The sequence below is a fragment of the Falco peregrinus genome, chromosome 6 (assembly GCF_023634155.1).
Source record: "Falco peregrinus isolate bFalPer1 chromosome 6, bFalPer1.pri, whole genome shotgun sequence".
Classification (NCBI taxonomy): Eukaryota; Metazoa; Chordata; class Aves; order Falconiformes; family Falconidae; genus Falco; species Falco peregrinus.
The window spans coordinates 47061999-47085973 of NC_073726.1; the positions used below are offsets into that span (position 1 = coordinate 47061999).

The 23975-nt window shown below is 39.0% G+C and overlaps 1 protein-coding gene across 9 annotated transcripts in view; it reads right to left on the bottom strand.

Moving 5' to 3' along the window:
- Nucleotides 1-1001: 1001 nt before the first annotated feature.
- The window catches only part of TMPO (thymopoietin), a 28109-nt gene continuing 5135 nt past the window's right edge, over nt 1002-23975 (bottom strand). For 2 of the 9 annotated variants that reach the window (XM_055807981.1, XM_055807975.1), the window contains exons 2-11: nt 16647-16773; nt 14859-15017; nt 11207-11307; nt 6311-6430; nt 6112-6207; nt 5445-5555; nt 4482-4571; nt 4313-4405; nt 4086-4180; nt 1002-2877 (exon numbers count right to left, since the gene is read on the bottom strand). In XM_055807981.1, coding sequence (XP_055663956.1) covers nt 2586-2877; nt 4086-4180; nt 4313-4405; nt 4482-4571; nt 5445-5555; nt 6112-6207; nt 6311-6430; nt 11207-11307; nt 14859-15017; nt 16647-16710 — 1221 coding nt within the window. In that variant the 5' untranslated portion in view covers nt 16711-16773 and the 3' untranslated portion in view covers nt 1002-2585. The remainder of the gene's footprint in view (nt 2878-4085; nt 4181-4312; nt 4406-4481; nt 4572-5444; nt 5556-6111; nt 6208-6310; nt 6431-11206; nt 11308-14858; nt 15018-16646; nt 16774-23975) is intronic. The other 7 variants (XM_055807976.1, XM_055807977.1, XM_055807979.1 and 4 more) reach the window with 7 other exon arrangements.

A 23975-nucleotide genomic window follows, 5' to 3' on the forward strand; every position in this document is an offset into this window, starting at 1 on the left:
CAGTCCATATAACTGCTCTATTTTGTGATTGGTTCCGAAAGTTTAACCTGGCTCTGTCTAGAAGCCAAGATAAACTAATGGAACAAAAGCCAGATTATTTATAAAAAAAACCCAAAAAAACAAAGAAAAACACACACCCCACAACATGCAGCTCCTATTGCTTTAGCACTTTGCTACAAAGACTACAGCATACTCCAGTGTAACTTATACAGCAGCATTTAGAAGGTTTTAAGCACATGTAACTATTCAGCTAGTAGCACCATTACTACATGTGTTACTCTTACAACATTAAAACTTTAGAAATGCAGGTAAATTCATATTCGGGGCTGGTGAAGGAAGAGAGAGAATAAAGAAGGAACAGATTATTCTCAGGGCTATCTCACACCATTAAATGCCTCAGGTATAAGCAGCTCATTCATGTCTTGAAGATGCATTATCTTCCAACTACAACTAAGCTACATGTAAGTTACTTTGACAAACGTATAAAAGTCTTTACCTTCTGTGAAGTAACACTGAAGTTGACAGGGTTCTCCAAAAACAGTGCATAAATGAAAGAATGATGACATTTAATTGCATTGCAGTTCAGTTTGGGGTTTGGTTGGTTGGGTTTGGGTTTTTTTTGGGTTTTTTTGTCTTTTTTAATGACGCTAATAGTATCCCTGAAGGAGATCAACTGAAAATATTTCATGTAACTAGAAGAGAAAGACATATTTCATGTTAAAACATATAGCAAAGTGAGGTAAAAAAATAATTTCAAGTGAAAAGGAAGTTCCTTAAGCACTGGAAACCAAATGAAGACTAGCTTCTCCCCCCACCCAAATTAAAGGTCTAACACAGGCTAAAGGATTATGGTGCAAAACTATTATTATAGTGTAAGTATGATGAATATTCCTCACATGAAGTGTTGACACAAACCACTCTGGTTTCACAATTGGATTTTTTTTTATTTTAAGATGGAAGATTGTAGCAGCAACAGACACCACCACTGATACATCAGTTGACTTGCTTTTGCTGCTTTTCAGCAATGCATTTATTTTGATAAGGAAAATCCACACACTTTAAAATCATTTTTTATTTTTCTGTATTTTGACACTAAAAGTGAATGTATTATGTTACAATTTTCTATAGGATTGACACAAGTTTAGCTATTTGGATTACTCAAAAAAGCAGATTAAAAGAAAAAAAACATTAATCTTAACAGAGAAAAAAACTATTGCTTTGCTACAAATTACCATGTTTGTCCCAAAGTTCACAGAAAGTAAAGCTTCCTCATAGCTATAGTCTATACAATAATTGTACCTAGAGTAAAAAGATGCTGAATATTAACTAATATTCTCAGCTTTTTGTAAGTAGCACTTTAAGAATAAGTAGTATGATTTATTGCGATTTTGTACCAAGCAATAAGACTGAACATCTGTAGGCTGCAGGTTTAAGCACACCAAAGTGTATACATTCGCTTTAAAAAAATTGTTGCTTATCGCTCTTCACTGGTAGTAGTAAAGTCAGCTGCCTGCTCAACTAAGTTACACAATAGTGTTTCAGCATGCTTCCACTGAGAAAAATATTCAACTGCATAAAAGTAGTATATCTCACCTTAGAAGATGAAACTGTAGCAGAAAATGCAGCAATGCCCTCTTCATACAAGAATAAAACTTCATATGGAATTTTCACACTTTGAGAATACTTCTCTACATGAATATTCAAAGATAATCACATAAAGCTGTGTTGGAAAGACCTCGTTTTTAAAGAAAAAAGACGACAGCTAAAGTCAGAATTTAGACTACTTCAGATAACAACCTTGACCCAAAAAAGTATTTTAGTAGCAAATTATATTGATGCAATTTTTATTTTCCACGCATATTACTAATAAATAAGTTCCTCTAAGACATCTCTTGCCAATTAAGATTTGTATTCAGCTCCTACAACACTAAGCACTAAAATGAAGGGATACATGTAAACGATGTTACACTTAAACAGAGTTACTAATGATACTAAGACTTTTACAGAAATGCAAACAGGTTTACAGTTACATTTACTAAAGTTACAGTAACCTACAGAAAAGGTTTGTCATTGTACTCTCCCTACATCCTAAGATACCCAATTCTGTTACACTGTTACTGAAAAAAATGCATACAAAGATGCATTTCCCTTTGTCACGTGTTAAAATCCTCCTCCACAATAATCTATAGAGACAAGTACAACTTCTTTTCTGTACAAAGGAAAAGCTTTAAAAACACAGCTTCACATTTTACTACATTTTTGCCCTTCTCAGCTTCCAAGTTCTTGCAAAAACAAATATACAGTTTCTCAAAAATGAATTTAAAGGATGTCCACATTAAAAAAATAAAGCCTACAAAAAGTTTGAAGATCTAAAAAAACGTTATTCCTATGGCAAAGTGATCTCCTACTAGTCCGAAGTCCACAAAGTTACTGATGTCCATTTAATATTACCTTTCTTCATTTATCCAATTTATCAGGTTCCAATCACATTATTTGTAAGAAGTCCTTGAGCCGATGAGAGGGCAGAAGAGTTCTCTACAATTAGAAACAGGAGATCAAATTGGGTGTGCCTTTCAGAAAGATACTCATTTGGCACCACCCCGAGAGACCATATTCAGGTATTTAGAGAAAGGATTTCCTTGATTAGTTTCCATAGACTGATAAACCAAAACCAAGAAGACTGAAATAACAACAAAAAGAAGAACTTTTATCCACAGGGGAATGGAGCGTTCTTTTTTTGTTGGTGGTTTCTCCGACTTGATGTCAGTTGAGGTACCATATTTTGGAGCATACTTAGAGAAACTTTCCTCCATTCTGAAGTCACTGTGCTCTATAGGTCGGCTAGCAGCTCCCTTGATTGGTCTGCGGCAGCTAGCACTGTTAGTAAAAAAAAAAAGTTGAAATATTGCATATTTGGAAGAGCAATCTAAGGTACACAGGAAAGCTTTAGTGTAAAGAACTACAAGTTCTTTCTACTGAATGCAGTCCCCGAAATATCCATCTCAAAACTCCAACATGTCTATCTTTACTAGTTGTAAGGTTAATCATTCAGTATTCAAACAATCATTTAACAAAAAAACACCTCAAATGTCACTTCACCCTACCCACATAATCAATGGATCGTAACTGGCAATAGAACTCTACGGAAGTGTGTCTCTCTATTTTCATCTTTAATAACTTATGCAGCCCCACTGGGATTTCTAAACCTAAGATTGTTCCTGGCCATTAACATATCTACTGATGGCTAAGCCAATACACAGAGCCAGGAGGCAAAGTAGTAAGGGTTTGCCAAGTAAGTAGACATTGCCAAGTCCCTACATACGAAGAGTACACATGCATGTTTTTTATTAAAAAAACTGGTATAGATTTGAAAAGACTGATAGACCTCAAAACAAGACAGAACAAAGCTGAGTGGTGAGCAGATACACCACAGTAGTAGTAACCGGTACCATATGTTTTCCTTAGGGTAAAATTTTATGCAATTGCAGTTTAAATTGAAGCTATAATTAACATGCTGGAAACACTAGAGTTAATCTCAACTTTTTCTCATATTCTTTAAACAGGACAAAGTTTTGTGAATCACTTAACTATCCAGAAGGTTGCTTCAATTTTTGTTTAAATACCAAGTTGCAAAGGAAAAATGTAATAGCCCTTCCTAGTTGCCATCCTTATTCATGCTTAGAGTACTCTTTGACCACAACAGGATTGCTACTTAAAATTAAAAAAATAGGGTATCTGAAAATTCTTTCCTTAATTTAACAGCAAGCCTAAAGCAGTTACATCTAGCCAAAAACTTAAATATTATGAGCCATTAGAGAAGCCCCTTCCATTTAACTTCCAGCATCCAGAAATTCAGTAATGATTCCTACTATATTACCACCCTGTTCTCCCATCCCCAATTTAAATAAAGAGGAGACTCTTGGATTCAATCCTATGTACCTAGAACAGAAGAGCTAGGCGGTCATCTCAACTGTCTTGGGCCAGAGTGCAAAAATTTTTCCTCAGAAATCTACCAATATAAAGATACTCTTCTGCCTAAATAGGTTTCTCAGTTGTAAACAAGCCCCCATAAACCTTAGAAATACCTAATTCCTGTAGGTGTTGATACTTCATAAGGGAACATTTCCTTAAGAATATCTCTTTCTACTCTTCCTTCTTCTGTATGAGTTCTCTCCAGCACCTAGGAAATGAAAAACAGTTATAGGCCTAACAGACCACAACACAACAATCTCCTGCACAGATTCTCAGTGACCACAACCACGTGCAATTTGTAAGAATGAGTAAGTCACCCAGTGACATTCAAGAAGCTTACTTCTTGGGTTTTAGAAGTTAGTTTAAACTTTCTTAGTGGCAGCTGTCTGGTCACTTTTGGTGTCTTAAAGCACTCCGTGCTCTCCGCAGTTTCCTTTAAGATAAACAATATGCTGCATAAATACACCTGCCAGCCAATGATGCAGATGATCAAAAGAACTAACCATCACCTCCATCATGGCTGTGTTGAGTAGATCACAGGATTGGTTGTGGCCAACATGATTAAAAAAGCATCGACGTGGGCAATCTGTCTCTTCTTGCTGTAATAAACAATGCTACAGTACAGTAATATACTAACTAAAAAAAACTTAAGCAGTTTAAAATAAAACACCAAGTTTTCCCACAACTTTCCACTTGACAACTAAGTCTACATTCCAGTCACATAAAAAAAAAATAAAGCAAGCTATTTCATAAGCCCCAGACCCACTAGTAGAACAGGCTTCACAAGTATTAATACAAGTTTTATCTAAAGTAACTACACAAAGAAATGAACTCCACTTAAATTCAGCCAAGTAATGTAAAATTCAACAATATTACAGTACTATATTAATACAATTACATTATACTTGCAAGTGCTTTAGTTTTCCAAGAGAGACTTAATTTGACAGCTTGAATAGGTTAACAGAAAAAGAATTCTTTTCTTTCCTGGTAAAGGACAGGAATGTACAGATGCTTTTAAAATTCAGATTTTGGTCTAAAGTAATCCTACTATTTGATAACCTAAATTAAGGAACATTGTGGTTTTTCAGGATAGGCTGATTTACAAGATCAAAGGTAGACAACCCAGTTCAGTTCTACATTTGAGTTATTCAAAGAATTTAAAAAAAAAAATTTCTACATTTTGCTTAGAAAAACAGCAGCACAAGGAGAAATAACACACCAAAACATATCTGGCTTAGGCAAAAAAGAAAACAGCAGGATTTCCACTCTCCCACCACCACTGCCAAATCTGAAAGGGGCAGATAAAATTAAGTTTATATTCTCTCCTCTATGCCATGTGACAACACTATTTTTACTAGAGCCACCTGGGCAATGACATCCTCCATCCCTTCTTACTAAGGGGTAAGCACATACACACAAGAATCTTGTTCACAGAGAGTAAGCAAGAGCAATCTAAGTTTTAATTTATTTACTTCAGCTGTCATCAAGGGTTTCTTTGGTGTTCTTCTGGGCATTTCTGAGAGTTCACTGATTGACAGTGTAGGAGCTGCATGCTTGAAATTTCCAGGCACCCTATTGACAACCTGCCGAGATTCAAAATTGTTCAAACTCAGAATCAGCCAAAATACAAAAAAATAAGGGGGTGGGGGGAAAGGTGGCAGAAGCAAACAACAAAACCTTTATGTGCATTGCATATATGCATGTTAGGAGTTAACTCAAGAAGGTTATCTAACAGATACTCTGAAATAAGCACAGCAAACACATTGCTTATCATTCCAAGTAGTTTCTTTTAAGCCATTTAGAAACATAAAAGCTATTTAGCTCACAAGAAAAGCCAACCTTAAAAGCAGATATTCTGCATGTACTTAAAAAAAAAATCTAAACTTTTAAAGCGGTTCTTTCAACCCTCCCCACAAACAGATATCAGATGGGACCCAGATGTCTACTCAGTCCCATCTCAAAGTGAACAGCATTAGGTACTTATACAGATAAAAAATATGTGGTTTCAAAGACTACCAAATAGTCTTACTTTCCTTAAAAGTCTATCTGTTCACAACAGAATGATTCTGTCAGTAAAGGTATATTACAGAAGAATACCACTTGCATGATTTATTAAACGTATTTACTAAGCATATTTACTAGGGTCTCGTTGCTTGCAGTCAATATAGTTTCAGCTATGGGAGTACTCTCTGATATTACAGCATCATCTACAGGCAACTGTGCTGTAGCATCCACCTGTTTGTTTAAAACAAACAAAAGAAAACAATTGAATAAAATAGCCACTGGGACCCTAACAGTGAGAAAAAAAGCTTGTCTATTATAATAAGCCTCTCATCACCCTTTTCCTTGGTGTTCTTCTTGACACTCTTGTAGACTCCCTAGAAAATGCCTGCAGAGGTCCACTTTTTGAAGATCCACTTGTCCAGACAGTCTCAGTAACTCCATCTTGAGAAAAGGTCTATTCAAGCATCAAACACATTATCAAATACATGAAAGCCAGCTCTCAATATTGGATACCCACAACCAAAAGCCAGAATAGCATGCATACTCCAGAAGCAGTGTGTCCACAATCAAAATATAAAAATAGTGCATCCTAATATATTCAGTAATGAATAGCTAACTAGATTATTAGTGTTGACCACAATACTTACATTAAGAGCACGTTATTGTTCAAATACAGAATTGACTAAATAATGCCCAACAGTAAAAAGTGGTGATTCATTCACTTCAGAGTGAGCTAACTAATGCTACAAGTAGTTACATCAAGTCATGGACAGCAGATATAATTTCCAGCCCATTACATTACCTGCCTACACACACAAAAAAAAAATTAATCTATGAGCATAAGCAGAAAGCATCACCTTGGCCTCTACCCAGACAGGGGGCTATTCTCTCAAGCGGTGATGGGAATAGTTTAGCAGAGCCACCTATATTTCAACAGAAACTAATCTCCAGCCACAGGGGACAGCAGGAGATATTTTATAATCTTAAAAATTTCACAGAGATGAAACTCACAATTTCCACGTAACAGTAGGTTTAAATGACCAAGCATGGCACAGATCTTTACAAATGTAAGTAGCAACATGAAACGTGAAACTTAAAGGCTGACCACTCCCTACGCCTTATTGCAAGTTTTATGCTCACAGAAAAAATCCTCCTCAAAACTTCAAACATAGACCAGGAGAGAAAGGGAGGTAGAGGCCTGGTTCTTCTAGATTATATACAAGATTTTCCTTTTCACTTGGTTAAGTTTAAAAGTAAAAATTACTGCTTTGTTAATACTGAAAACTTTGCACATTAACACTTCATGCATTGATGCATTACCAAGTTTTTGGAGGTCATGCTCAGTGCCAATGAAGTTATACAGACTAGTGCAACTGTGTCACTGACAGGTCTAACAGCAGAAATAACTTCACTGGGACAGTATTAGCCCTGAAACATGTTAAGAGAGCAGGCTGGAAAGTGGCGCGGGGCAGGGGGGGGGGCGGTGAGAAGTCTAACAATGCCCTTATCCACTCCCCACTTGTATCTTAAAGATACTCCCGTGAAACTAGAAGCTGAGCAGCTTCACAATTCTTAACATCAGTTCTGTATTACAGCCACTGACATACCCAGCAGAGGGAGCACAAGTGTTTTGCTTTACATCAAAGCCACTGAAATACTTTGAAAACCACATGATATGTATTTCTTCTACACAGACTAAGACCAAACAGATTCAGATGTTTTGTATAGAATTGCAGATTTCAGCTTAAGTCTCCAATATTCGTTTCAATTCAAACGGCATTCTAATGAAGGATCTCCCAACACCAGACACCAGCCTCCCTATTAAGAAAAGTTTAACCTGCAACCTTCCCACCTCACTCTTGTACACTTTCTCTTTGAGAGGGGTTTTTCTTCAGCTTAGAGAAAAACACAAATTTCAGAGTGGTTCCACTCAAACAAGCTGTAAGGCAATGCTCTCACCCTACTAATGGAGGGCTCCCCTGCCCCAGGCTGTTTGACTAGGAACTAGTTCTATTCTAATAAAAAGTTAGAAGTACTTCAATAACAGCCTCTCTCCTTAGTTCTTCAGATGTTTGTCAGTCTTGTGTTTTAAGTACCAAGTTTCAAGTTTTTTCTTGCATGAAGTCTAGAAAAAAAAAACCCCAGTCTACTGCATTAGACCCATCCAGACCTCAGCAGAGTATACTCAACAGACAAAATTAAAAAATAAAGTTGTCTACAGTTTACAGTTATCCTCATTGTCAATTAAGCAGGCTCTGTCTGCTTATCCCAGATACCTGAACTAAAAAAGCCCTATTAGAATGTAATACTCATGTTTAGGTACACTAGCACTCTATATAAGCCAATAAAGGTATGACAGTGTGGGGTACCTAAGTACTAGTCTGCACGTGCTTTTAACTGTCACATTACCCACAAGCAGTGAAGCTATAGATTGAGTCTACCTCAGCTATCACCTACCAAATTTATTTGGTGTAGGCCACATGAAATTTGTATGCCTGCAGCTGCAACACTGCATGCTTTTATTTTTAAGAAGCCCAGCTATCCAGGTAGTCAAAAAACCGCAGGGAGGCGTAGCAGAACATCACTACACAAAGTCTGACTTTATGTTGTTCAGCCTCTCTCTCTCTCCAGTGCCATTCACCATGGGGCCTTACGCTCAGTTTTGAACTGTAACTGTATGTTCACCTACCTGAATGGAAGGGGACATTAAAATTAGGGTTGTTTTCCAACTCCTCCAGTTCTCCACTATCAGGAGGCGATTAAACACAAACAGCAGAGCTCAAATTCATCTAGCCCTCCACTGCTAACTGACTGGTAAGACCCGTAAGCCTGCTCAACCTCCCCACCCAATTCCTTCTGTGCCAGCCTGCTTAAAGACTATTTGCATTCTCTCTTTAAGAAAACAGCAACGTCCATCCATGCAAAATGACAATCTTTTCAGCTGTGTACATCTGGACTAAGACTAGTGGTGCACAGGACCCAGAAATGACTAGCAAGTCTGCTCACACCACGATACCAACCAATTCAGTCCCACCACTCCTCAGAGCCACCACAGTCTTTGAGCCAATGCCACGCAGTGCACAACAATTGCATGTAATTTTGCAGAATGAGTACGGTCACTTGACACATTAGCTGCAAACTTAAGATTCCAATTTCACAGGAAGAAGAAAAGAAAAAAAGACATCTTCCCAATCTTACACTTTTATTCTCAGCAAAATATATGACTACACACATTTGCTGGCCAAAAACACTGAGTTCTCCTTGGCTTCAAGCAGCTGTAAATTTTTGTTGGGAATGGGTGGGGTTGGTTTGGGGGTTGGTTTATTGGGTGGGGTTTTTTTGTTGGTTTTTTGTTTGTGGTTTTGTTGTTGGTTGTTTTTTTTTTTTTTAAACACAGCAGTCAGGAGTTGAAAGGTTTAACAAGCTAGAGTTAGAACTCCTGAAGAATTTGGCATCATTTTGAAATCAGATAATTTTTTGATTAATCAGGCAATATTCCTTTGATTAACTACTGGTAATTAAAATATTTAAGTCACAAAATATTGCGTATGCACTGCAGATGTAAAAGACTTCAGGACAAAACACAGTAATGACCTAATGCTATTACAATTAAATTGGGATGACAAAAAAATGAGTAAGCACTCATCACTTGAAAATGCCACAAAAATACATTGCTGTATCTCTTCCCTTTTATTCTGTAAATGGGTTCCTGAAGACTAGGAAGCTTTGCTTGTTGATAGCTGCATTAAATACCTCTCTTACACTGAGGCTGGCAGGGATTTCTGGGTAAACAGCAATTTAGAAAAAATTAATCCTTAAAATAGAAGAACCTAAGCTTCAGATGCCCATTATAAAGACCATCATGAGCAAAAGTCACATGACTAGATTAAGGAGTATTTTGTGTGTTGAACTACATATGTATTTTGATTTGTAGAAGTGAAGTCCATTCAGCTTGTTCTCTGAAAATCCAAATAAAAATAAGCAGAACTAGTTACATATCTCCATAACTGTGTTGTATTGCCCAAACTCACATAGCAGCGTGTTACCTGCTCTATGCATAAACATGCTTTTGCTATGCATGTGTCTTACATCCACACACAATCTCAGTCGGAAATACTGGCATTTACCATAAATCAGTGAGTGGGGAAAGTCACTGAGCTGCTAACGTACATCAAGCTACTAACAGGTCAGATTTTGAGTCACTGAACATTTTCTGTGCAAGTCCTTTATTGTAGCACACGACCACTGCTTACTGGTCAGACAAATAACACTGTAAAGATCCTAAGTCACCTAAGCTGGAGAACAGGGTATTTAGTGACGTTGCCACATCACAAGGACAGATGAGCTACCAACTAACAAATCCAGTATTCAGCCCGCAATTTGAAAGCCTGAGGTGCTTCAGAAAACCCCTCTTTCACCAAGACAACAGAACCAGTACTATTTTAAGTAAAGGGTAAGTGGTACACACAGCAAAATTTAAACTTGCTATTTTTCTTCTTAGGAGAAGCTTTCCATCAAATTAACATCTACTCTAGTACAGCTGCTACAAGCATAGCTGAGGAAAAAAAATAATATAGATAACTAGTGCATGTGTGTATGCACATACACTTCTGTATATGACCATATTTTTATACATATATAGAAGTACATTACCTTCTGTATTACGTTTAAATGACTATGTTTAAGTGATTAAACATAAGTATTTAAAATGCATACATGTATCTATAGCTATCAAACAAGACAAATATGTATGTATATGTATTTAAAACATTTCTAAAATAAACCAACCAAAAAAATAATAATCAAAACACCCAAAACTTTTTCAAACTTTTTTTTTTAAAAAACTGCTTCTTTTATTAAATCAAGTTGTTTACAAACAACCAACCGGATGACATCAGCCCATCTGACTTAAAAACCTGTGAGGTTTCCAAAACCAAACATGTTAAGGCTGCCTATTACTTTTCTCTAAGAGATGCTACAGCAGCTGGCAAGTCAGACAAACAGCCTTTAGCAGACCATAACTTTGAAAGTTATCAGACAGGCTAAACACAGCAGCTATAGTTAATTCAAAAGATTTTCATGCTGTATTAGAATGGGCTTTCTGAAAGAACTTCTAAGAAACAGCACAGCCCACTTAGCTGAATGTGATTATGTTAAAAGTAGTAAGGTGTTTAGTGAGCATATCACCTGCAGTTAGTAGCTATTCCAGATGCCACTAAATTAAACATACCTGGTTGTGTTCAACAACTCTTCTTTGTTTGAGTGCTACTGGAGTCTTCGTCCTGGCTTTCAATGGTTCTCTCTTCTCAAGCCTCAGTTCAGTCTTTGGCTCTGTAACCAGTTTTAATATAACTAGTTTCTGTAATACTACTGGTTGTTGTACTAGTTTAAACCAATTGTATTTTAATAAAAATTCATTTTAAGAGGCAACATAACTCTGTTATTACTTACCATTTCCTTAAAAAGTCATGAGACAGTTTCTTAACTGAATGTAGAAGAACAAAGACTTTTGAAGAACAACTTTAAAAACTGTTTTAAAACACTGACCCAAGTATTTCAGTTTTGTCCTAAAAGTCCTACACTTCAGAAAAGCTTTGACCAATCCAACAGTTCCGTTTAGGAACTTGTATCAAGCTGCAATTACTTCAACCAAAGTACCATTATACTATTGATTGTAGTAAGGGTATTGAAGCTTTTCAACATTGTTTAGGCTGTTATGTTTCATCTCCTTTAAAATAGGTCCTCTTATATACAACTCCTTTTTGATGAAGAAGGGTGAGTGGCTAGCAATCATTTTACCAGTAAGAGGATGTATTATGGTCACCCCCTCTTCTAAAATTCTAATAGCATTATACCAACTTAAGAGTACATTTATAGAAACCTGTTCGGTTTTGGGGGGGGTTGTTGGTTTGGGGGGGTGGGGGGGTGGTGTTTGACTTTTTGGTTTTTGGCAGGGGCAGAGTGTATGTTTATCCCCCCCCCCCCCCCCCCCCATCTTAACAGTACAGTAATTAGAAGAAGCACATGTAAGTGTAAGGAGATAGCTGTCAGTTGTGACTGGGCTCTTGACTGTCTTGAAAATAAATAATAATTCTCTAACACCCCTTTTCCCCCTGACAGTGCAAGATATTAAAGCTCAGAAACAAGTCCAAATACGCAAGGGAGAACCATCAAGTTCTTGGTTCTAGTTTAACCCTTTCTGTCCTATCTCCATGGATGTTCCTGTAAAAACAGAAAAGTAAACCACCCCCAAAACCAAACCACACAAAATAAGCATCTTCTAACTTTCCATTCAAGACACTCTTTAAAGCCTACAGTTTTTACTTTCTGTAAGCTGTATGGTGTGGTTTAGGTTCCATTTCCGCCACCCCTATACTTTTTCAATATAAGTTTGATATCAAAACTGCAAAAACTGCACCCAATACTAATCTATCAACCAGCCTAAAGTAAGTCCGTAAGGAACAGAGCATAAAAGGGATTGAGTAATACACGATAGACATTAAGCAAAAAACTACAGAAGTTTAATACACAAACATTCATACACCTTCCTATAGTAAATAACTACTGTGAGCACCATAAGACAAAACTGCACTGAAACATAAAAACGCAAAGAACACTAGAACACTTAATATGGAATTCTACCTATGAGATTTCCAGGCTCCAGTCTGGGCAAAGCAGACTAAAGAGAACAGTTTAGTAGCAAAGAGTTTCTTTTTCCAGAACAAGTACCTGGATCGCTGTGCTAGCACTGCATGACCAATATGGGACATGAAGGGTTTGAGACAATAACAGATTTGATTGGAATGTGCTAGTTTGAATTTATAGCTGTTATTGCTGTTTAGCTGTTAAGGGGCAGGTTTCTGTGCTTATCATGGGGCTTGCTTGCCTTACTGTGTATTAGTCTAGTGCTTGTTAGTGGCTGCTGCTTGCTTTCGCTGCTTGCTGTATTATCATCTTACTGTGCTGTGCCCAGGAACATTCTGTTAACAGCAATGGTGATGTGCTGGGGCTGCCAGGTGGCCAGGGCATCGCTGCTGTTCCTGTGCTGCTGTACTGGACAGGCTGGAACTCCAGTGTGTACTCAAGTCAAAGGCACTATGACCTGTGGATGAGTTCATGTGGGAGTAGGACACCCCAAAGCCCCTGCAGCCGTGACTAAGTCCATGCCTGAGCAGGTATATCTCAGAGTGTCTGTGGCCATGGTTATGGCTGTGCTGCAGCAGGTATGCCTCTGAAGGAATTCTGGCCCAAGGACAAGTCCGTATTGGAGAAGGTACACCTCAAAGCATCTGTGGCTGTGGATGAGTCAGTGCTGCAGTAGGTACACACTGAAGCATCAGTGGCTGTGCGTAAGGTCATGCTGGAGCACCTCAAACTGTGTGGCCACGGATAAGCCCATGACAGAGCAGGTACAGCCCTGAAGGGATTGTGGCCAAGGATAAGGCCACGCTGGAGCTGATTTACTCCTGAAAGGACTATGGCTGTGGGTAAGGCCACATTGGAGCAGGTCTACGGTGATGGCCCATGGATAAGGCCATGTTGGAACAGGTGCACCTTGAAGTGACTGTGGCTGTGGAGGAGTCTGTGCTGCAGCAGGTACACCCCCGCAGAGACTGTGGCTCATCGCTGAGGCTCCACTTGGATTTATCCACAGACTGCAACCTGCTCCAAGCCAAAGCAGGGGCAAGGGGAAGAGTTCATTGCAATGTTAAACCCTACGGGGTAGTCCGAGGGGTCCAGGGGTGGAGCCTGTAATGGATATACCTTTAAATTGTTGTAACCCATGATTTGAGTTTCATGTTATAGGAATGACTGTAGCAGCAACCACCTGAACCACTAGAGGACAAGCCTTACAAGAAGCAGTGCAAGTGCAACAGTGACCTGACTTGAGCTGGCTTTGATGCCCAATAACCCCATACAACCTCTATTCTCCTGAGTGACCGCCATAAGAGATCACGTTTATGGAATAAATGAACTCAATGGACATTTTGTGGACATTTTATAGACATTTCTATAGGGGTGGTGCATAGACTAGGGGAATGATGTTTGTGTATTGTATCAAAGGATGGGAAGGGTGATAGTGGTTAATGAGGTTGTATTAAAAAATGTGTGGCATGACGTAAATGGTATGGAATAAGGGGTGGATACTGTCCTGATTTCAGCTGGGATAGAGTTAATTTTCTTCTTAGTAGTTGGTACAGTGCTCTGTTTTGGCTCTGATGTAAGAACAATGTTGATAGGACACTGATGTTTTTAGTATAAACATCAGCCAGCAACAACGAAGTCAGGATTTTTCAGTTTCTCAGGCCCTGCCAGCCAGAGGGCTGGAGAGGCACAGGAAATTGGGAGGGGACACAGCCAGGACAGGTGACCCAAGATAGCCAAAGAGGTATTCCATACCATATGACATCATGCTAATTATATAAACTGGGGGAAGAAGAAGGAAGGGGGGTACATTTGGTATCATGGCATTTGTCTTCCTGAGTAACCGTTACGTGTGATGGAGCCATGCTTTCCTAGGAATGGCCAAACACCTGCCTGCCCATGGGAATAGCGAATGAATTCCTTGCTTTGCTTGAATGTACGGCTCCTGCTTTACCTATTAAATTGTTCTTATCTCACCCCTTGAGTTTACATTCTTTTCCGATCCTCCTTCTCATCCCGGGTTGGGGGGGTGTGTGTGTGTGGAGTGAGCAAGCAGCTGGCTGCATGGTGCTTGGCTGCTGGCCGGGGTTAAACCATGACAATGACTCACATGGTCTACAGCAGTATCTCAAAGCCTAACCTAAAAGCAAGATCATGCCCTCTTTAGATATTTCTTCTGCAACCATTACTGATACATGGTTTGAATAGTTGACATGCAAGTTCCGCTTAAGTCTTACCTTCTTCGTTGTCACTGTACTGGTCAGAATCATTACTTCCATTCTGTCTGGTGTTCTCAGGAGCTGAAGAAATCTCTGGGAAAGGCACGGGTGCCTTTAGTTCTGGACCTTGCTCCATCAGTTTCAACAGTTTTTTCTCATAAAGTTTCCTAGTAGTAGCTATAACAAGGAGGGATATATGCTAAAGACATAGTTTTCATCTTTCCTGACATGATTGCTAGAACTTGGCTGTTATATATTCCTTGGGAATCTCTAAACTTGTGGGTTGTTTTTTTTATTTTTAATTAGTCTGTATGGTCTAAAGCATATACCTCTAGGTATATAATTCTCTACAGCTTCTAACTTTTTGGTTTAAGAGAATTCTTAAAATAAACTTAGACCTGTTACCACACTGAAAATTACAAGCATTTATCTACAGAAAGGGAACTTGCTTCTTTAGATGTTCCGTTTCATATGCTGCAAAACACGAGTTGTTACGCCTTCACAAAAAATTTAGTGAGGTTGATATTGCAAGGGCAACAGTTTCCATGCAGATCCCACTGTTAAGCCTATTACTCCCTTCACCTTGGGATTAACATCCCTTCCCTCTTAGTTTAACCTTTGCCCTGTTGGCAAGTTCAGTCCAATAAGCATCAGAGGCAGTGCAAGAAAGCAGCAACTACAAAACTTCCTGTTCGCTGCATCTGGCCGTCAGGTTGGCTCACTTGATCAAAGACAGCTGTTAAAAGCTCAAAGGCATCAAGTCTAGCACACACTTCCATGTCAGGACTGTGTTGGCAAAAACATGTAGAGGTGACTGAGCTGTTATCTGCAGAGAAGTCTAACCTCAGAAGATTTCAGATAAGAGGAAGCCACTCTTAAAAAAAAAGAAGTGGCAGACTCAAAAGAAACAGAATCCAATCCCTCTGAGGCTTTTACTTAGACAAAATTTGAACATCTTTCCAGTGGACTGCATAGGTACTTGAATTTTTCAGAAGACTTGAGCAGTATCCAAGAGGAATAGGTTGAATGGGAAGGCATACAGAAACAGCTAACAGAAAAGACTATGCATAAGACTGAATATACACAGGACTCCAGGCTCCATCATTGACACTTCCATCCACACAGGGTTTCAAGAGCGTTCCACAGAAGGCTCAGCACACTAAGGCAACCATCTTTTTTTGAAGAGTTGTGAAATGGAAGTCCCCTGCCATTAGGACAGTGCACAATCTGAAAGGCAAGGCGCTTTGATCCCGCTTCACAGGTGAGTGCCCAAGCCAGGAGATTAAGCTGGGTTCAGGACTTCTCCTGACATAAGTTAACATGCAAGATAGAACACTACACTCAAGGAGCCAGAAAAAAAAAAAAAAAGCAAAGGAAAACATTACTGCACAATGCAGTCAGTAGGGAATGCTCTAGGGAAGGGGAAGTTCCATGCTCTCATTCTGCTCTCAATGCTATTAGGTTATTATGTAAGATGTATTTCCTATGTAAGCAGGCCCCAGATCTCAACCCTAGTATCAGAAGACATACTTACCCCAGCACTAATTACGCAGTTTCAGAACAGAAGTTGGAACATCTCCAGCTGGCCAAGTACACCAGAGGAACAAACAGTGGACTTGCCTACACTGCAATCCTTCAAGCCTTCTCAATATAACTACTTCAATGAAAACAAAGCGGGAAATAGGACTGTAATAGTATTGGTACTAAACTTAGTACCTGTATCAGAGAAGCTTAAGAGTGCTCAGAACTGAGGTTTAGTGAAAAATTTGTTGAACAGGTAAGTATTTGCTAGTTCAGTTGACCTACCTACAATCGGGCCAGGATTTAGTCCATACTTCACAAGTTGCTCTTGAAGATCTTCATTACTCATCTCTGTTACATCTAGGTCATCCTTCTCCTCTGGCCTGGGTTTGTCAGTTTTCTTTGTGGCTTTCTGTAAGTGTGGGAGGGAGAAACAGCATTTTCAGTTAATAAAACATCTTTTTCTTCTAAGGGAACAGGAAGATAGCAGAGTCCTAAAAATACAAACCCACAAAAAGTAATTATACTCCCCCTCTACACCATTAAAGCCTATGTGAAACCATTCAAACATTTACACCTACTAAACAAACATGCACGGTTCTCCTACTTATATAAGGAAATACCCATTACAAGCCTCCTATAAAGCGAAAAAAAACCCAAACAAAACCTACTCATTCTAATCCTGTTTTTTAATATGAAATCCAAGTATATAACAGGATAGGACTTCTTTCCTATGACTGGAGAAGCAAGTTTCTAGCTGTTTCACCATCACTACACTAGGTTACAAATATTTATGTTCCATTGGGATTTCTTCTCATTACTCTCCTACCTAGTAGGTCAACACTTCTTCCTCTAATGATAAAAGAAAGTTCTTCAGTATCTACACGCTCTCAAGTAAATTCTCAAAATCCCCATTCCACTTACCCTGATAATCTCTGTAAGATTACCCAATGTTACAGAGTGAGTGCAAGAAAGGCAAAACCATAAACAATCTCCAATTTTCAAAATCCTGCCTGTCTGCTTAGGCCTCTGCTACTGTAGCTCTAACGAATCCCAAACCCAACTCTGGCAACACTACTTGAACAGTTGGCAACACACTACCACCACATACAGATGGTTATCAAAATAATCTGCCAAGATGCTACTCCTAAATTAGCAGTTTCCACTATATCCTAACAGAGTGATCATAACATTTGTTCAACTTGGGAAGCCTCAGTTACTACAATAGGCATTTCAAGCTCCAAGATCTGCAAGAGAGTGAGGAGCTAAGACAGTAAAAAAATATGCTTAGGATCTGCTTGCTCTCAACTAAGAGAGATACTGATAATGCTTTGAAATAAGTTATATTCTACAACTTAGAGATACAAACACAAACAGATACAACTTCTAAACTTAACATTTTGTTCAACTTAGCTGCCCAGAAGACCTATCTGGGTTTTCTGGTACTTATCCAAGACTGAAATTCCAAATACAAATGTTGTAACAGTCACAATTAACAGTTTTCTTCTTGCTGTATTTAGTAAGGTATCACTAAAAAACTGTAAGATGACTGACATGAGTCAAAAGTATCTAGCTAGCCATTAATGCCAGTTCAATATCGGTTTGCATGCAAGCTTGGTCTGGCCTCAAGTCTCTCAATATTTTAAAGCTGAACAAGGACTGTTTGAGGATTTCCCAAATGTAACTGACCCCCTAATTATATCAGATTTTCCTCTAACTCCTGGATTGTGAAAATCCCAGCATGATGACTTAAAATCAGCTGCTAAAAAGCAACAGAATTGCAAGAGCTCATGCTATTTCTTAATTCTAATAAACACGACTCCAAGCAGTCTGAAGAAAGAACAGGGTCACTCAAGTGGCAGATTTGACTAATGACAGATAACTCTACCAATCATTCCATTCCTTTATCACATAAAAATCTAATTAGTTTTTGAAGCAATTGAGCCTACTTCTGTAGTACACAAAAAACAACCAGCCTACAGCTATAGGAGACATGTTTACTTTCAAATGCATTGGTCATAACACTGTTTCAAGTATCATGTTAACAAGAATTTCATATTTAGTGATTTTTTTTTTTCTTGAATGACTGAACTACCCAACCAGTGGAAGGAAGTTCTAAAACACATGCTGTGTTTTCTTGTTGGGATCTGTACTGACAGCTCTGGTGTTTGCACACATCAGCAAGCAGATTAATTAAGATGCTACTTCCATATTTCAGAAGAAAACAACTACCCTGGTACAGGAAATCAGCATTCCAATGGCACTTTCAAGAAACTGGAAACCTAATTTAACATGTCTCTACCTTGGCATCACTTTCAAACCATAGAAGAGACTATACAATATACACTGGAAGACCTACATCATATTCTACTAGACGTGTTACAGAAATCTTAGCCACAAGAAATCTAACTGCAACTAATGAGTAATACAGTCCTCTAACACCAGTAAAACTCAAATCTCATAATATCTTTATGGAGCTTTTTTCCTTCCAAGTACCATTTAACTTTTTCCTACAGGATTACCACACATTGAGACCATCAGAATAGTCAGCTTCAGAACAGAAGAGGGGCAGGGAGGGGATGAAAAGTTGAAGGTAACGTGTTCTTCAGTAATATGGCCAGATGCATTTATTACCCTGTGTTCTGTGAGGTCTTCAACTTCTACTTTTTAATAGCTATTGTCCTTAAAGCAGAAGCAAAATGACATCACTTGTACAAGTAGAAAGCTGTCATTTAACAACTCACTGGTCCAATAAGATCAGTCCCTAGAAGCACCAGGCAGAATAGAAGAATTTCTCTCATCCTTTGGCTGTGGTATGACAGCATTAAACTCAGCAATGACATTACCTGTAATTACTACTGCTGTGCATCATCACAGCTTATCCATAGGACTACCCCCGAGACAGATCAAAAGAGCTAGCTTTAAAATTATCATTTCAAATTAAAACAAAACAAAGAACCCAAACAAACAAAAACCCACCCACATTTTCCTGGTCTGGTGACCATTAGTGAAGTTTAAGTTGTCTTACTGTGGTACAGAGGTAAAGTGTTTAAAATGAAATTGCAGCAAACATTAGGATTTACTGAAGTAAGGTGGTGCGGCTGACCACTTTGCACATAATGTAAATATTCCTGCAACATTATACCCAGACCAGTAAAACATTATCTGAAGTTTTTCTAATTTCATCCAGTGCTAGCAGCATTAAAAAAAATATTTCTAGTCATTGCCATTTTCTAAAACACAGAAGATGGAAGAAGATCTGCGTACTTCATTTAACAGATTTGTTCACACCAAAGAGATGGCAATTTGGTAGTGGTATCTGTCAGGCTCAGCTTCAGAGTAACTAGGACCCAACCCTTCTAAAAAGTACTGAAGTTAATTATAAGCATGGGGCTCCCACACAGCATTCTCAGTTCCAGGGCCACAGGAAAACACTAGCATAGAAGTTGTTCACCATCTCAGTGTCACCTCTTGATAGCAAAAAGCTTTCACCTTCTCTCACTAATGAGAGGAACAGAAAATGCAAGCGATGAGAAGCTATCCCTTACATTATCTTTGGCATTCCCGATGAATAGAAATCCAACAGACACAGACCAGTTTATCAGAAAAACTGTATGGGTACCTCTACTAGTTCTAGCACTACTCTGCCAAAGACAAATCCAAGTAACATCTTGAAGAAGCCATTAAATAATATAACAGACAACTATGGGACATCATCAAAAGAAGCATTTTCAAATCCCAAGTTAAATGGCACCTACATTAGGATACTGAAGGACTTTAATCCTAAACAGGTGCAGCTTCATCACCAGAAGCAGAACGGCTCAGGGCTTCTTTACTATTTCTCTGAATGAGGTTAAGACAGGCTTTTGTACAGTGTCCTCTCTGGTAACAAACAACTGTATTTCTCTCAGGGGAGGGAAAGATAAGGAACTGCACATGCCAAGTCTCAACAATAGACTTATACTGTGAAATACAGAGGTCTCCATTCCCCTTGTACTTTTTATTCTATCACACACAAACATTTCCTGCAGTAGGATATTATTTTTTTTAAACCAAGTCCTACTGAAATTTTTAACCTGAAATGCCTGGAGATAGTATTTACCAAGAGCTACAGGACAGACAAAAAACAATGGAAAGGAAATTATGCATCAGTAATTCAGAGATACTGATAACACACAAGTTTTAGAATTCTCTACATGTTAACCTTAGTTAGTAAGTGCCAGACTTAGAATTTCCAAGCCTATGTATGGTAACAGTCCAAAATTACAAGAGTAGGGACTACTCAACCCTTCCAAGCCCCTTCTCTCCTCAGACACGAAATTCCATGTTACCCAGTGAAGGAAACATACCCACTCTGAAAGAAGATGAATGCTGCATAGTAAAGAGTTGCTTCCAGAGAATCTAAGTGAAAGAGTGAAAACTGAAAACAAAAAACAAATCAAGAAACCAAACAGATGGTATCATGGCTCACAGTCAACTGAATGCTGATCTGAAGATGTGGCTTGTTTATGTGTCCCTGCTGAACAATTGACATGCACTGCTAGACAAAAATTACTTCAACAGGATTATATTATTTAAATAACCACTGTTATCACACCAGCACTCTTAACAAGCAGATTTCCCTGGCTGGTTAGTCTAGAACTGCAGAAAGTCTGAAGGTGTAGAACAACATGGCAGGACTTCTCACTGCAGTGGGAATTACTCACCTCACCCCTACTGCTCACAGCTCAGACATCAGATGAGTGCCATTTAAAAGGCCACAAAGTTGTTAATCTATATTCTAGGTCACATATGTACAGCACATAATAATTAAGAGATGCAGCCACACAGGGAACATTGAATAGACTCTCTTCCTTCACCAGGTAGCATATATACTTTAGATTCTCTCACCCACGCAAGCATGCACTTTCACCTTCCACGTTCCTAGTCTTCCTGAACTTCCTTTTACACTAGGGAAGGGGGTTGAAACCATACAGTTACCTCTGCTACAGATATTATCATTACCACACCATTCTGACCACAAAGAGCTGAAGCTAGCTCTTGGCTTGCTTGCCTTTTTTTTTGTTTGTTTTTGGAGGTTTTTTTGCTGTTGATTGAAACAAAAAACACATCTTTACCTGATAGGCCTCTTCTATAACCTTTCAAACAGGCTCCTCAGGCCCAGATGCCCTCCTCATACCTTCATTAACAAAAGTAATGAGGAGACATCTAACTGATCTTTTTCAACTCATGACTTTAAAAGTCAAAAATATCAGAGTGTTTCAGAAGAGATTCTTCCAGGACATTAAATGCACCAATAAGCCAAGTCATAAAAACCTACACATTCTAAGCTCTGCACAGCCCTTGTTTGGCAACAGTGTCAAGATGATATTTTTGGTATGTGCTTTAAAACAATACTCCTAAAGAGGCAAAAACACCATTTCATTGTTATTTCTCCTTTGAGCTATCTGTCCTGACATTCAGCCCATAACTAACCAGGACCAGGAGCATTCAGATGCAGATGATTCCCTCCCCGCAGCAAAAAGGTGTCTTGCATACCAACCACTGTCCCGACATACCACTATGCTAAACAGGCTTAGGAAAAAGTTGCTCAAAAATATTACTGGAGCTGGAGAAGCTGACTCCTCCAAACAATATTGTCAGATTGAGGCCCAAACAAGCATGATTAAGTGTTTCCTCTCCTGGTAAGAGTAGATGGGCAAAGTGAGCCTTCTGCGTGCACGCCACCCCACAAAAGTATTCATCTAAAGAAGTGCCCATATTTAAAATTACACTTTTAAATATATCACAATAAAGACCTTTCAAAAAAAATTGGCTAACATTTAATTTTACTTTTGGTGAATTTAATGTATTTGACAGCCTTTGAAATCACCTTCTACAAACCGGACTGCATTTTACACAATTGGAGGGGGGTTGCTGCACTGCATTACAAAGTGTGAAAATGCTGAGTTTCACAGAGGGGAAGTAAGATCTTACTAGATTAAGAGTCCAATTCATAACTTTGGGTGCCAGGAAAAAAAAAAATGCTAACTGCCTAGAGTTTGCTGTCCCAAAGCATGATGGTTTCAAGGCCTGAAAACAATGCAGTCAAAATAAAACCCCGTAAGTTCTGATCTGCTCATACATACATGTTAATCATCTGTATCAGAATAAAAACCCCTATCAAAATAAACCCACATGAATATAAAAGAAACAGAAACAGCATCACTATGTATGCATGACACTTGTCTCACAATATCTGAACTTCACATCACCAGCATATTAAGATTTTTATTTGTTCTGAGAAAGGTATAGGTCGGATGTAATATTGATAAAGCTGTGCTGGAAAAGTGATGGATTTAGAAGACTTAATTTGTGGTAGACCTAAAACTGGTGTATCGTCTCATTGCTGCATAGCTTTTATCAACACAAAACGTGCACCTAAATGCACTAGCAAATGTCCAGAACTTAGAAAACAAGAACACTAAAGTGACAGCGTAGACAGTTTAAAATAACAAATTACTACAGCGACATCAAAACATTGTCAATATCAAGAGACCTGGTTTAGCTTTACCATCTTTGAATAGCCCTGTTGCGGTCATTGGAGAGTACTCCTCTGAACTTGTCTCTCACACCCATCTTAAGGTAAACAGCCCTCGCCCCGCCTTCAGCACCCGTAAGCCTGCGGGCGGATCGAGGTAGGTAGAGGTTCAAACAGCAGCAACCGCCGCTTCCCCCTCACACCGAGACCCGCGGCGCCCCGCGCGCCCCCTGGCGGCCACTCCGGCCGGCAGCCCCGCCCCTCACCCGGGCACCGGCGGGCTCGGGGAGGGAGTGTATGGCGCTTGGCATTACAGCGCAGTGCGAGCGGACCCAGAGCCGGGGGGGGGGGCTCAGCGACCGGCAAATCCCTCCAGTGCCTGACAAGACAGGCCCACCCTTATTCAGGCCAATATAGTAACCCGATTACAATAATTTTTTCACACTAAAAGCGATATAAACAATATATTTCGTACATCTTTGAGAGTCTATGCCCATCAAGTAAGGACAGACTGCTTTCCGACTGTGATCCCAACCTTTCAGACGACTTGAGCAATAGAAAGGGATTGTAAACTGAAGTCATTTGGGCTTCTGCAGGCAGACACAAAGTTAAGCACTTGCAACTCCTTCGTTGGTATTACCACTGAGTAAGCACAAACTTAACGAGACTGCACCTCTCACTTGTGTCGCTCTTCTCTATTCAAAAGTACCCATTTCTGTGCTCGAAGAATTATTCTGGCCCTCTCCGACGCCTCTCCCTCTACACATTCATTCATTTCATCCTGACAGGGAGAGCAACTCTTCACTACCAGACCAGTTTGCTTGGTTGGTTTTTTGATTGTTGGTTTGTGGGTTGTTTTTTGTTTTTTTTAAAGGACTGTAGATTATTAAGCTATATCCAAAGCAATATCAAAAAATAAAGAACAGCAGAAAGCACAGTGGGACAGAACCTTCCAAAACGCAAACCTATGTTAAGTGCTCTTTCAAGTGTTTTTGCAAGTTAATACTAGCCTTGACTGAGTCACCTGAAGAGACTTTTGCAATTTTCAAGTTAAGCAGTATTCAAATTTTTAGTGATACAGGAAACACTGAACA